General features: G+C 30.4%; 1 protein-coding gene across 1 annotated transcript; it reads right to left on the bottom strand.

Annotated features, from left to right (window-relative positions):
• Positions 1-14,192: 14,192 nt before the first annotated feature.
• On the bottom strand, positions 14,193-16,070 carry LOC149531945 (SKP1-like protein 1A). The gene is made up of 2 exons (XM_089809573.1): positions 15,701-16,070; positions 14,193-14,662 (listed from the first exon to the last, which is right to left on the bottom strand). The coding sequence occupies exons 1-2, from the start codon at positions 16,004-16,006 to the stop codon at positions 14,477-14,479; spliced, it is 492 nt and encodes a 163-aa protein (XP_089665699.1). The 5' UTR covers positions 16,007-16,070; the 3' UTR covers positions 14,193-14,476.
• Positions 16,071-16,396: the final 326 nt, after the last annotated feature.

Here is a 16,396-nt window from a genome sequence, read left to right as displayed (position 1 = left end):
TCCTCCATATTGTTAACATGATGCATGCTCAATTCATCTTGGATAGAGAATTTAAGGCCATTCATGTATTTAGTAGCTACCTACTTATCATCTTCTTGATGCTCTATTCTCATGGATAATTTATAGAACTAATTTGTGTACTCTTGTACAAAAGAAAAATTTTGCTTCAAATTTTGGATCTTACAAAATAGGGTTTGTAAGTAATCCAAGGGTAAGAACTTTTCCCAAAGTTTTTTCTCCATCTTGCTCCACGTTTTGATCTTTTCCTCTTTTTTTTTGTTCATTCCTTATGGAGGTAATCCCACCATATCATTGCATGTCTTTTTAATTTTGTGGATGCAAACTTCATCTTATTTTCCTCAGTCATAGGCTTCAATTCAAAAAAATTACCCATTTCATTTAGCTAGTCTATCAACTCTTATGGCTTAAGACTACCAGCATAGTCTAAAACTTCGATCTTGATCCCTTCATTTTTACCTTCTAAAGCCTGAAGCACTCTATCTTCATAGCTTAACTCTTCCAAGTGTTCTTCTTCATTTTCTTCATTTTGATTAGCACCTCTTCGATTTCCCTCTTCATCTAATTTGTCCTCTCCTTGTGCTATCAGTATTCCTTGATTATCCATTTGCTCATTCAACTATTCAATCTGCCTCTACATATCCAACATAAATCTTTTCATTGGAGTGACACCTCCTCTTCCTCTTCCTCTTCCTCTCCCAGCCATCTTCCTGCTCTGACACCAAATGTTGTAGCCCAAACTCTTCAAAATATAACTCAAAAAATATTAACAAAACACAGATTTTCAGAATGTCAGATTCTTCATTAAACTTTTCCAACTCTACTCAACCTCTACAATGAAAGAAAAAACTACTTATTACAATTTCAAAAATTACCATATTTGGTAGATTTTTCCTTTTTTGGTAATTTTCAAAACCCATCCTACAAATCTCAATTTTTCCCAAGAAAATCCCCCAACTAAGGAAAGATGAATTGTCAACTAATCTACGAAATCAAGAATATGATTTCAGATTTAATACAAAAATAACTTTCTAAAAAACTAGAAAAAACCACAAAAATCCAATTTCAGAGGCCAAGATGATATTTCAGGCTCCTAGAAAAATGTTGAAATGGCCACTACTCGAGCGAAGCTCTTTTGGTAATCCAAACGACTCCTCCTCATGCAATTGCCTATAAAATTTCAACCAAAAACCCATATCCGAGTCAAAAGTAATGACTCCTTGAAGTTGATGCATTTGTGCATAGCTTCATGACTATATTTACTAATATTTTTGTGATTCAAATAAATTGTGAGCTAAGAACTCTTTAACGACAAGTTATTTTACAAGTTATTTTATAATACAATTGCACAACATGTTGATATTTAGTGGCATTCAATTACTTTCATCATCAGCTATATCTCAATTCATGTGCCCAATTGTAAGGACCCTCCTCGTGCGTACTTATTAATTATGAATCCTCTGTTAAAACTGTTATGGGAGATTGTATCGAAAATGAAGTAATGTGTTATGTTGTGAATGTCTTAAAAGAAACTAAGATTAGCTTATTCATTCATGTTTTAGATATTTAGTGATTCAAGAACTACTACATTATCCCGACTGTAAAACATTAAAATTTCACTAACGATGGTATGAGGCATTTTCACCTGATGATAAGGGTGTTGATTTCTTTGGCATTTTGATGATTAAGTTTTATGCTTCAGATAGTTCAGTATTCTTTAATTGGTGTTGTAATGATGATTAGGTGTATGCATGCCTAATGATGATTATTCTAGTACTTTAATCTAAATTAACGAATGAGTTATGTGGTATTGTTTATGTGATTCGGATGATTAAATGTGGGTAGAAATGAATTAAATAGTTGATTTTATGAAAGATTCATGTTTTGAATTATGTAACTATACAGATAAGTTTTGAATATATGTATGTGATTTTCTTGAGCTACTAATGTGTGCAATGAGTGTGTAGGATATTTTAGCCAGGAGATCTAACGAAGAAATGAAACTGAACCCTATGTATCAATTGTGGAAACCAGGGTTAAATCTGATGAAAGATGCAAACCTTGTTGTTCATATTTTATTTGTGTTGTAAATTGAATGAATGTATCATTCTGTAATCTTTAAATGTTAATGTTTCGTAACAATGTTTTTTATAGTGTCGCTTGACACTCGTGAATTGTATATGCATTCCAAAATGATAGTTAGGGTTAACCGAGTGACCTAATGATATAAGTCAGATTAGGCTAGTGACCTTTTTTCTAATCAGTGAGTAATTGAGGTTAGTTACCCTAATCTTGATTAGTGAGTAATCTGCATTTTTAGTAGGTTGTTAGAAAGTCCTAATTTCTCCTAGCATTTGTTAGGTTCCTTATTAATCCTAAAGGCCTTAAAACATGAAATCTAAGTACCCAAGGGGTATGGGTATGGGTTGGGGGAATTTTCCACCCCCTTAGCCCCTTTTGTAGACTTTTGTGGTCACTCAAAAAGTCTATTTTTCCTTTGTTGCGAAAATTGAAGTTCCATCATGAGTTGACAAGATAAACTCTACCCTGAACTTTTCTTTAAGTGGTGAGGTTGAGTTAGAAGTTTATAGAAACCTGATTTAAGTGGGGAAGTTATTGCTCTTCTTAGGTGGTTGAGTTTTGATTTTATTTAGAGGCTTTTTGTGAGAGGTTTTGGTTATTACCCAATCTCTAGTTTTAGAGAAAAGTTTGAAGATTGAAGGAAAGGAAGGAAAAGCTCTTCTCAACTTGTTCATTTTACCATAACCATATTGTGGAGGTAGGAGTTCTTCATCTCCTTTGTTCATTGTGTTCAGATTTCTCATGTTGTTCATGCTTGGTTCATGCTTATGTTATTGTGGTTTTCATTGGAATTCTTGTATGTATGTTGGGTATGCTTGGGAGGGTTTGAATCATGTTTTCTTGAATGCTTTTCCTTCATGTTTTGCTTGAATTTCAAAGTTTTCTTGTATGGGTGTTTTGGAATTACTCACCCTTGGATAGGGCAGAAGTGGCCAATTTCGAGAAAGGTATTCAGTTGGACTCCAATAGTGTAGAGTCTCTTCTCAGGACGAGAAGAGGGAGAGAGGGTAGGGTGTTATGGGCCCCTACCTGTCAACACAAATCATGTATGAGTTTTGGCATTGTAAGAATGGAAGAATGGAAGTTCTTGAGTTATAGCCCTGATTGGGCACCTATTTTGGTGTTGTGTCTGACATCTCCTATTGGAAAAATCCACCTTCTCCCTAGTTTTGTTTCATTGTCAAATTGGTTGTGAAAACCCAGTATGGAAATGAATGTCAGATTTTGTCTCTTGTTATGTTTGTTTGTCACCTACTCATTTTTCATTCCCTCCACGATCTTAGTGATGTATTATAGAAAATGAAATGGATCCCTTGTTAAATGCCATGATGGAAATTTTTATTGATTGTTGAAATTCAATTATGTTTGGGATTAAAATCCTATGTAGAGAAGTGCATTAAACTTTTGTTGTAGTGGCAACGATGTCGAGTTTTTTTACTGGTTCTTTCTCGACGGAGCCTTGAATCAGGTGGTTCAATAAAAATATAAAAAAATAAAAAATGAATGTACCACATTATTGATAAAATTGAGTAGTTTCCTTGCATATGATGTTTTTTTTGGGTATTTCAATTTTGAATATGTTTACTTGATTTATGTTAAATGAATAAAATGATGTTTCACCTTCTTGTGTCATTCTTAAAGTTTCAATCTTGCAATCATCGATCAAATTGTAATTAAAGGGAAAGATGAGAAATAAAGTTATGCAAATTCAATTTCAAAACTATGTTAAGAAAATTTGAATATTTGAATGATAGATTAGTTTTGTATTTTTTTGTAATTATTGGAATGAAAAATAGCTCTACATATTCCCATGAGGATTGATGTGACAGTTGATTGAGGGGACAAATGGAAAGTGTGCAGTTTGTTGTAAGTGTTTTAAACTTATGTCTTCCTTAATTCTTTGGTCTCCCCTTTGGCCTAGCCGTGCTTAGCTTGGAATGTTTTTGGCTGTGTTTTCCAAGACTTGGGAAAGTGCATGGGTATCTTGGGAGGAGGAAACTAGAGTGGGTAGGGAGGTTAGATAGTTAAGATGGTAGTATGTGGATTAGTTAAGTTTGGGACACAAATTTTATTGATAGCCAACCATGGGATTTTTTTTTTGGTTAGTTTTGGTTTATTTTATTTAGTTGCAATTAGTAGGTAGATTAGTATTGATAAAGTTATGTTAGTGTTTGTTAACGTAAGATTAGTTTCAATTAAGTTGTGGTTAGTGTTGTATTTTAAATGTTAGTATTAAGGTAGCTTAGTTTTAGGATATTTATTAAGTTTTAATTTATATATTTTAATTTGAGATTAGTACATCTTAGTTAGAATGATTTAGTGTTAAAATTATAATTAGTTCAATTTGTAAGTTAAAATTTGTTATGAGTTCGTGTTAAAATATTAGATTGTTATGTCATGAAATTTAATTTAAATGCATTTACATGATTAGTAAAGTTAATTAATAGATTTTAATATGTTTACATCTTGGTATATTTAAAAAGTTAGTAATTTATTGAAGTTAGCATATTAATGTTGCAGTTAGCTTGTCATTTCATATTTTATTTTTAGATAGTGTTAGTTTAAGAATTTTAATTACTATGATTTTGTATATTAGTTATTATAGTAGATATTAGTTAGAATAATGATATGTTAGAATATGTTGAGATAATTTAGTTTCGTTATTAGTCTAACTTGTTTGTTAAAGTGAATGTTAGAGAATTTATTAATTAGAAAGTGTTAGAGTGTTAGTCAAGTTACATTATTGTATTATGTAGTCTTCATTAGAGTAATAAGGGTATTATGATGTTAGTTAATAATCAAATCAAGCTATTGGAAGCTAGATGGTATTTTTTTTAGGGGTTCTTTTTATCTCAAATGTCTTGAGTAATAAGAGTTATAATTACTTATATTGTTATCAAAATAATTGAATTATATTGTTATAAACATTTTAGATCAAATAATGTTATGACATTCATATTCATGCTACTTCAAGGTAGTTGCAAATTATGTTTTCTAGTAGATTTAGCAAATGGTAGGTTTACGTATGAGTTTTTTTGGAAACTATATAAAAATAATAAAATATTGATTAAGATTAAAGTATAATGAAATAAATCATCGAATCAATTAAATTATGAATATTCAAACTCAACGATCTTTTTCTACTCATTGATTTTAAACTTAAATGGAATGTCAAGTTATCAATAGGAGAACTTGTTCCATCATTTAGTGTACCTATACTTTATCATATGCTTTTAAACATAACAAACTTAGTGGTGTTATTAATCTTTAAAAAAAAATTGGTGTGTTTTGGCTCAACTTTTGGGCATGACACCAATGGTATGTTTTGTAGTTTGTAAAATTTGTATGTGCATTTGTATTAGAGGAATAAAAGAGGGTATCATTTGGGTTAGATTTCATAAGAACATTATGATGCTCTTAATTTTGAGCCTCTTCCTCTTTCTTCCAGCATACCATGACTATGTCCTTAGCCTTTTCCACATCATCAGTAGTCGACCCTAGTGGGAATGCATACGTTGCTAATTCTCTATTGGACTTGATAAAATTGGGTAGTGAGAATTCCAATCTAGCTAGGTCATTAAAATTGATATCTAGCTTGACATAAGCTTCAAATGCTTGAAGAAAATTGATCAGCCAATCCTTGCTAGGGTCTTCACACACTCCCCTCCATCTAAGAAAGAAATTAATGGTGTCCTCCATTTTTTGGCCACACATTGAAGAGTTTAATGTTTTCTCTGATGATCATGGATGGTCTCCTGGCGACATTGACAAGTTGCAACTCCTCTAGTTCATATGCCATGTAGATCACAGGGAGCGAAATATGCAATTTTTCATCCATGCTAAAGACATCATTTTTCAAACCTACTAACTAGGTGATATCAAAGATGTTAAAACATAACCTAACAATTTCCCCTTTCTCGACACTAACCCTAGCCAAGCATCCTATGAAGGTACCTATTGCAAAGTTGTCTTTTTGTAAGGTAAAATCATAATTGAACACCCTCTCCCCAATAGTCCAGGTGATAGAAAACCTAGTAATGTCATCTACTAGATTACGAATTCTATTCCACCTTTCCTGCTTCACTAACCCTCTAACGCCATTGTCCTTACTTCCAGAGCATGAAAGAGGGCAATAGAAGACTCCATACTTAACCTATCTTCTATAGGGATTGCTAAGTAAAAAATCATGAAAAGTTTTAGGAAGCCGTGCTATAAATAATAGATGGCAATCACTTGTATAAAATGTAGCACACATGTGTGAAATAAATCATTGAAGGACACTACTAAATTTGAACCCAATATTAATGATAATTTCTTAGATGCATCATGAGTGTAAGTCTCGCTTATTGCTATACATGTATTTTAATAATTACTAGTTGAAGTGATGCAAGTATGATCCTTTAAACTTATATTTTATTCTAAACCTAATTATTTAAACTTAAAATTTTATCCTACTTCATGTATAAAGTCTTCTCCCTCTACTCCTTGATTTGCCAATTTATTTGCATCTATGTTGCCTTCACGGAAAATGTGTTAAATTCTAACCTCCTCAAATTGATCTATAAGGCTTAATACATTTTCAAATTTAGCATTTAAAATCCAATTTGGTGTTTGTTGCTTTCTGACAATTTAGTATAATTTGGGAATCCCCTTCAATGATTAATTTTTTAATTTTCATTTTAATACTTAATTTTAAGCCTTCTTTTAATGCTTCTAGTTCATCTATGTTATTAGTAGTAGTTCCTAAAGGTTTATCTCATTTTAACAACCATTCTCCATTTTTTGATCCTATTATGCATCTCAACCCTGCTTTCCTAGGATTCCCTCTAGATGCTGCATAAAAATTTAATTTCTTCCACCCTATCAAAGATGCTTCCCATGTGCATGCTTTTCTAGATATGGAATCCTTTTTTGGATACACTAAGGGGGGATTAATCAAATGTGTCCAATTTTTCCTCATATTCCCATCCCATTCTGAGAATGTCCCTTCTGTTTTAGTTGTATTTCTAAGATAGCAGTTCATAACTTCCATGATAGTTGCCTCAACTTTATTGAGAAATGAGATTTTACTAAGCTATATATTCTAAAATATTCGTCTATTTCTGTCCTTCCATATTTCCACATAATGATAAATGGTATTATATTCCAAGTTTGTCATAAATACTCATCTTTTTTTTTATTGGTCATCCCCTTAAAAGACCCTAAATATCCTATGGGAGAGGAGCAATCCACAATAGCTTATTTTAACCCAATACCAGCAATCTTGAGAAAAGGGAGACTCAAATAGTATATGATTTGAGTTTTTAGAGTTGCTTACATTTCATCATAAAATTCAAATTTTCTAGAACCACATGGAGGTTCCCTAATTCTGAAGAGTGATGAGGGATCTAGTGGATTAAGATATTTGTTATATAGAATTTTTGCCCATTTTTTTTATCTCTTTCCTTATATAAATGCCATACTAGTTAGCTCCTAAAGCCTCATTTTGCCAGCATAGGTTTTTTATGTCCAAACCTCCTTGATTCTTTGGTCGACATATCTTATCCCATTTAATCAGTGCTTGTTTATTTTTCTCATTTGTTCCACTCCAAAGAAAACTTCTAAGCTTCCCTTCCATTTATTTAATAACAGAGGTAGGTAGAGGGAGACAAGATAAAGGGTAAGTAGGAATAGCCAATAAAATGGATTTAATTTTAGTTACTATAACTGCTTTAGTCAGCCATTTTCCTTTCCATGATTTAGTCTATTTTACAATTCTTTCTAGGATGTTATCTTGTCCTATTTTGACCTGACACCTTTTTCCAAATATATCCCTAAATATTTACATGGAAAGTTTCTCTTTTTATAGCCCATTTGTCTACATATATATTCTTGCATGTCTCTTGGAGTATTTAAAAAATAAATTTCTTATTTTTCTACATCCACCTTCTGTCCTAATGCAGCCATATAATCCATTATAAAAAAATTTAAAGCTTTAGTTTCTTCCTTAGTACTAATTCCTGGAAGAATGGTGTCATCAGCAAAATGCTAATGAGTAATATTTGGAACATTTTCTATTATAGTGATACCCTTTATTAGACCATCACTTTGTGCTTTTTGGATTGCTCTGCCAAAGGCATTTTCCATAATTATAAAAAGAAAAGGTGATAAGGGATCTCCTTGCTGAATACCCTTAGAAGTCTTGAAGAATCTTTCGGGAGTGCCATTAATTAGTAATGATATTTTTGGAGTAGATATGCATTTAAAGATTGCATTTATCCATTATTTGGAGAAACCAAACTTTTATAGGAATTTACATAGAAACTTCCAATCTACTACATCATAAACTTTTTGTATATCTAACTTCATAAACATACAAGCTTCTTTGTTTGTAACAGCTAAGTGTATGGTTTCCTGTATGATGGATATTCCATCAATGATTGATCTTCCTAGTACAAATCCAGTTTTCTCCTCTAAGATAATCCTTGGAAGCAATGTTTTAATCTTATTTTCTATTGTTATGGAGTAGAATTTATATATTGTATTGCAAAGATCTATGGATGAAAATCTGACAGTAACATAGTCATAGATTTTTTGGGTATTAGTTTTAGAAAGGTGTGGTTAATTTTAGTAAGAATTGATCCCACATTCCTAGCTGCCTCAATAGTTTTCCATAATTCTTCTCCTAAAATTTCCCAACACTTTTGAAAGAAAAAAGCTTGGAAACCATCCAGCCCCGAGGATTTATCAGGACTAAGATTGAAGAGAGCTATTTTAATTTCTTCTTTTGTAAAAGATTTGCTAAGTTTCCTATTATCCTCCTCTGTTATTACTTTGGGTATATTTTTTAACATTATTTCTTGTTTGGTCAAATTAGATGAATCGTGGTTGTTTAATAGATTCTCATAATATGTTACAAAAGTACTTACTATTTCTACTGGATTATCAATTATACTACCATTGTTGTCTTGAATTTGATTAATAATTTTAATAGCTCTATTATGTATGGTACTATTATGAAATAATTTTATATTTCTATCTCCTTCTACAAGCCATTTTTCCCTTGATTTTTGTCTCCAAATGACTTCTTTTTCTTGAATGTCCTCTTGTTTAGCTAGTAATTCTTTTTCTTTAGTGAATTTTTTATTATCCATACCATTTTTGATAATTTCATTATTAATTTTTTTCAGATCTTCATTTTTTAATTTATCTTGGAAAATATTATTGAAGTGCGTTTTGATCAGCTTTTGTATGTTTTCTTTGAACATCTTAAGTTTTGATACAAAGCAGTACATTTTTTATCCTATAAAGTTACCTTCATCCCACCATTGTTTAATTTTTTTCGTGAAATTTTTATCTAAGAACCACATTTTTTCACATTTGAATGGGTTCCTATTGAGTTTCTTAGGTTCTATTAATTCAATTTTGACTAGATAATGATCTAATCCTTCTATTGGTTGTATAGATGTTGTTATAGGAAAATCTAATTTTGCTAATTCTTCTTTGAAAAAGAATCTGTCTAATTTTTTTGGAATATAACTGAAATCTTTTCTTCTATTGTTCCATGTGAATACTCCATTTTTGGTAGGTATTTCTAACAAATTATTAGTTTTGACCCATTCTCTGAAGTCTATGGTGGCTCTTGACACATTATAAATGCCACCAAATTTCTCTTTAAGATCAAGGATGGCATTGAAGTCACCTCCTATAACCATATTAGTCTCAAGGTTAAGTTTTATGAATGTTGCTATTTTGTCCTAGATTTTCTTCTTATCTGTATTCTAAATAGGTCCATATACATTGATGAGAATGACCTGGAGATTATTCTTATTACTTGCTACCTCACTTCCTATCCAGTTATTTTTTGATACTATAACCTTAATATTAATTTCTCTATTGTTCTAAATGATTCCCATTCCTCCTAATGCTCCATCTTATTCCTTCATTTCTGCATTCCATCTTCCTAATTTTTTCTTTAGTTTCTCCCCTTCTTCTTTGTTAAGCTTAGTTTCTTGTATCATAATTATATCTGACTCAAATAATTTTATATTTTGTTTTAACATTCTTTTTTTGCTAGGGGAATTTAGGCCTCTAGCATTCCATGTAATAATCCTCATTGTTCTTCGGGAAGGCTCTTCCCTTTCTGAGACTTTAGTACCTCAAATATCTTGTTTTGCTCTTTGGCTTGTCCATCTACTTCTCTTAGCTCTTGTAGTGACTTTCTGCTTCTTTTGTTTTAGATTTGCCACATTTAGGAGTATTGAATCCTTCCTGATTAATTAAGATCCCCAAGTCTTCTATATTTATTTGGTTCTCATTTTCTTTTTTTGATTCTTCCTTGTCTATTAAATCTCCTATTATCTATTATGCAGTTTCATTTTCTTCTTCCTCTACATCTATATCTTTTTCTAAACTTTCCTTTTCCTGAGTCTTAGGTGTTCCTATTAGTACACCAAATTCTTCCCATTTTTGTAACTCACCATTTTGACCTGTCTCTGTATATCATCTGCTATAGTATTCTCTTCATTGTCCTTTAAGAAGGCTTCTATTTTTATAGGGATCAAACATTCCTCTATTTTTCTATGTCCTTTGAAGATTTTATATCAAAGATATCTTTTCCATCTAATGGTGTCTACCAGAATTTGTAGGTTTTTTTCTTTGCTTTCTTTCTAATCATTATGTTGCTTCATTATTTTAAATTTGCTATTGGAATTATGTATTCTTCTTCCTTGTCTTCTACAATTTTCTCTTTAATATTTTCCATTGTCAAGTTGACTTGTTGATTCATATTTTTATTATTTACTATGTTATTTTCATCCTCATTTTTTTAACTGTTGTTTTCCTCTATTATGTCTTCTTTTGATGTGTTTTCTCTACTGGTGTCCCTATTGATTTGTGTCTTTGTATTGCTATTTTCCTTTTCCTTATCAAATTGTGTATGTTGTTCTCTTGACTCATGTTCCTGGTGATATTGCTCCCCTAACATAGTCTGATCTTCTATATATGCCTGTAATAGCTTAATCTCATGATTCATTTTATACCATTTTTTAATGTTTTTTTCTATTTCTTGCATGATGGCACTTTCTTTGAGACAAGTTTCTCATTCTTTCAAAGCTACTAATATGATCATCTCCTTGTCTATTCCTTTATTCTCTCTTCTGATATTTGTGTGCTTTTTACAAAACATATAATTTTAATTTTATATTTCTAATATAATTTTTAAATTATATATAATCAATAATATTATATATAAGGCAGCTTATTGACTCCTTTAGTGATTGTAGAATATCACATGTCTACCGTGAAGGCAACAAACTTGCTGACTATATTGCAAATTTAAGGTGTGATGGTGTTAGTATTTGCTCTTTCAACCCGGCAGGAGACTATAATTTATATCCTATCATTTGTGATTTGGAAAGTATGGGGAAACACTAGTGATTTTTTATACAGTTTATATACCCAAACTGTTGTGTTGTTGGTTGGTCGAATGTTTGCAATTAGAGGATTTGATGGATGTTTTCTCAACTAGGAGCTTATGGTTGTTCTGGGACATTCTTGTATGGCTAATCTTATATTTGGATGTGGCCTTGTCCAAGTTTTCTTTTATTGTATCAGAATAATGATATAGGGTTTTCTTGCTAGCTCTTTCCCTATGGAGTTCTCAAACTAGCTTTCATAACAATAAATAATTGTCTAGATAAAATTAAGAATTCTAATTTGAAATAGTACAATTGATTTAAAGGTTGAAATAGTTTAATACAAGTACCCTACCCAAGCAAAAAAGAAATAGAAATATTTGATTTATAGCTTTGTACAGCATAATCAAATTAAAACATTTCAAAGTATCCTTCATCAAAACATAGTCAATACAATTTCAATCTAAGATTAACAAATATATCAAATTTAATAAAGAAACATTTGATTTATATCTTTACAAAACAAACAAAATAAATATACCCTTGATTATAACAATTTCAATACAAATTCAATCTAAAATGGTACGTATTTGCCGTAATAGAAAATTGTAAAATAAATAGTAAGATAAGATTGATAATAGAATCGTATTATGTAATACAAATAAAGAAAATTATTTGCTATTAATAGTAGCTAGAAGTTATTGCAAAATCAATTATTTTAGTAGATCTATCTCTCTATACTTCCTAGTGGTTGACCTTTTCTTTTGCTTCTCTCTTTTACTAACCTTTGTGAGTGACTAGCATGTTGATTAATTTCATTAGTAAAGAAGATGTGGCATCCAAGCAGTGGTTTCCTCATCATTTGATCAAGTATCTTTGGACTACGGTTTTGATTATTTTAGAAACATTTGTATCAGGGGTATGCCCCTATTTTGATTGTAATTATATTATCATGATGAGTTCACTGGGGTATGCCCCTTTTAAATTGTAACAATATAGGACATTTGTCCTGGGCAAGATTGGAGGTTTTCTTCTCCGTTCTTTCCTACCAATGCCCATTTGAACGGAGTAAGCTTATGTAGTTTACTCATTTATTGATATAATTCATCAGGCTTCAGCCGTTCATCAATTTTATTTTTATTTATTTTTAAAGTAGCTAGAAGCATATTATGTAATACAAATAGATTAATAATATAAGTTTATTATTTACTATTGATAGTAACAACCTTTGTACTAGACATTGCACATTAATGGAGACATAACTAAGGTTAAATTAATTGTATAAATAGAATTATATTGTAACCTAATTTGAAAAATTTGAAGAATTTTTAATTTTTTTTAAATAAATAAATTTATGCTCCACTTTGACCTATAATAATAATATTCAGATTGAATATACTTCTAATTTTGATAATAATAGCTTACAACAATATCTAAATAAATATATTTTAAAGTCTTAATGTTGAAAGGTATAATTAGTTATGTATATTTATATTTATATTATAAACTCTAATACTTTTAATATTAACCAATGTTAAAAATTAAAGATATAATTTATGTTATTATTTAAATACATCATTAAAAATGACTATCATAACATAAAATATTTTGCAATAATTTTCTATTGAAATAGTACATACTAAGCTTTTACTAATTACACATTGATTATAAATGGTTCATAAACTCAAAAATTATTAAGTAAACCCTATTTCCCCACAAAAAAATGAATCAATAAACATTGGTATGTATAAATGTTTTGAAAAACTAAGTTGTCATAAAATATAGCCAAAAATGGTGCAATGTGGAGAGAGTAACTAGTGTTTCCGAAAAAATTGTCCCTATAACACCAATTTCTTTGAGCCAGTCATATTTTAAATAAGTTAAAATATATATATACATATAAATTCAAACTTTATAAAAACTATAATAAATTTAATAATAAAATTAATAAAGTGTTTTGATTGGTCCAAACTAATACTCTAATTGCATCAACTGAATGCAATAGTATTGCCTATGGCAATTACAATAACAAATATATCAAATTCATAAAGAAACATTTAATATATATCTTTACATAACAATCAAAATAAAACATTGCAAAGTATTCTTGATAGTTTAATACAAGTAGCCTACTCAAGCAAAATATATATATATATTTGATTTATATCTTTACACCATAATCAAAATAAAACATTCAAAGTATCCTTCATCAAAACATGGTCAATACAATTTCAATCTAAAATTAACAAATATATCAAATTTAATAAAGAAACATTTGATTTATATCTTTACAATCCAATCAAAATAAATATTTCAAAGTACCATTGATTATAACATTGTCAATACAAATTCAATCTAAAATTAACAAATATATCAAATTCATAAAAGAAACATTATATATATATATATATATATATCTTTACAAAACAATCAAAATAAAACATTTCAAAATATCATTGATTAATAAATTTTCAATACAACTTCAATCTGAAATTAAATTAAATGTATAAAATCTATTAAAAAAACATTTAATTTATATTTTTACAAAACAATCAAAATAAAACATTTCAAAATATCATTGATTAAAACATTTTCAATACAACTTCAATCTAAAAATCTAAAATTAACAAATGTATAAAATCTATTAAAAAAATATTTAATTTATATCTTTAGAAAATAATCAAAATAAAATATTTCAAAATATTCTTATATTCTTGATTAAAATGTTAAGACAAATTCAATCTAAAAGATTAAGCCAATATCAGTTATCAAATATCAAGTACTTAAAAGAAGTCATATATCAGTTATGAAATAAAGTTCTGAAAGACCACCAAAGTTCTAAAAGACCACCAAATCATTAAAAAGAAAACTGACGAGAAATCCGCCGAGGTGCCACAAGACAAGTCAATATGGAGACAATAGGCAAGAAAACAACATGCCACGAGACAATGTAAAACATAAATTGCTTGCCGCGTCCAAATTTACTGAAAAGCCCATCTATTTTCAAGCCAGGTTTCCTTCTCCTCTTCAGGACTGTAGTCATTCTGTATGTTAAATGTCTTTCGGATATCTACTGGACTTTTGTGCTTCAATATACCAGCAATAGTATCAGCAACAGCTTGAGTCGTTAATTCCACAAGGTTCTTTATGTTCAGAAAGTTTGCAGCCTGTTCACAACAAATAAAATTATACATAATAACAACTAGTCATCATTTACAACAAAATATGTCATCAAATTTAACTACAAGAACGTTATAAAAAAAGTACAAGCACGTTATCAAATACAGTACAACAAAATATTTAACAAATAAACATATCGTCTACAGGCAAACGCAAACCCATATCTATCTTAAACATGAACTAAACACACACGCAATTTTATAGTATTTTGAATATATAACTAATATTCAGATCTCTTACGGAGAGTCGTTTACTTGAATAAAGAAGTGCGTTAATCTTAAGATTAATTACCTAAAAAAATCATTCAATACTTTGAGAGGGTCAAAAGTAGCTCAAATATTGTTGTTCTTTCCCAGAGAAATGTCCTCTTGACGTACTCCCAGAGGCTAGGTTCAAATTTTTTGAACAACCTTAAATGGAAAGCTTCAAATTCTGTGGATAACCTGAAAAATTCCTTCAAATTTCTTGTAATTCGTAACAAATTGCTTCAGATTTTGTGGAAAACCTTCCACGATCTGCTTCAAATTTTATGAAAATATTGGATAATTCGTTAAAGACAGATCGTTCAAAGGCAGTCAATTCTAAGCCTACACGAACCACAGAAAATACAAGCCTTAGGACCGAAACCAGGCGAAAAAAACATATGAAGCATACAAAACAAAATCATAAAATAATTGATCTGGAAAATCCTACAATAAATAAATTATAATGCCAGATAAAATCCGCAAACAAAAATGCTTCAATTTAACCGAAAACAGAAAAATTGGTTAACTACAACCATAGATCCCTACAAATCAAACGCTAAAAAAATTCATCCTAAGATCAAATCCATATGAAATATTCGAAATCCATGTGCTTTAAAGCCGAACTATCCATTAAAATTTCCAGAAAACCCTAACTCCCGCCCTAAAAATTTACAACATAAAAACTAGAAGGTTCAATTTTATTTTTCAAAACCCTAAGCATAACAGCAAAAAGAAAAGTCAAACGTCCTGAGATAAAGGGGCACAGAGAATCATACATACCGCCGTAACAGCCAAAAGTGTATCCATATCCATCTTTACGAAATCCTGATCCCACTTTTCTACATCCTCCTTCGAAATGGCGGCCTTTCCCTGGCTGATCTTGGAAGCTTCCACGTGATATTTACAAAATTCGATAACCTTGGCGAGGCTGACACTACTTATATTTGGCAAAGGCAGCACATCCTCTGCACCCGTATCCTCAATCATATGCTTCAATGTTACCGACTCAAATGCCACCGCCTCATCAATCTCAAACATCTCACCTTCCGAACTCTTCAATTGCACTTTCTTGATCTCCTTCGCCATGGATATTGAGAGCAAAGAAACTTGTGTCAGAGAAAATCCAAGAAGATGAAAGAAGCATGGTTAATGAGCTACAACGACGACAAATCCTTATATTTATATGAGAGACGAGTCTTTTAATTTTTATTACACCAACCTATTTTGTGCGATCAACGGTTGAAACGAATGGACGACCATCGGAACGATCCTCCCCGTTCATTGGCCACCCAGCCATTTTCCTATTTTACACACGTCACCATCACAAAAATAATAGATCAACCATTTTAGGATAGCTTAAACATCACACATTAAGCTTTCTTTTGAGACTAAAAGTGTTAAATAGTCAAAGTTGACTTATTTTTTCCAACCTTAAAAATTCCTCTCCAATTACCTAGATTTAGCATTGAACTTTAG

Source organism: Cupressus sempervirens, chromosome 11 (assembly GCF_028749045.1).
Source record: "Cupressus sempervirens isolate cs-2001-9-10 chromosome 11, ASM2874904v1, whole genome shotgun sequence".
Classification (NCBI taxonomy): Eukaryota; Viridiplantae; Streptophyta; class Pinopsida; order Cupressales; family Cupressaceae; genus Cupressus; species Cupressus sempervirens.
This window is presented reverse-complemented; position numbering and strand designations above follow the sequence as displayed.

Excerpts from the sequence above, each read along its gene's own strand:
- LOC149531945 (XM_089809573.1), bottom strand. The coding sequence starts at position 16,006 with ATGGCGAAGGAGATCAAGAAAGTGCAATTGAAGAGTTCGGAAGGTGAG. Across the intron at positions 14,663-15,700 it reads CACTTTTGGCTGTTACGGCG|GCTGCAAACTTTCTGAACAT; the intron begins GTATGTATGATT and ends TGTTGTGAACAG.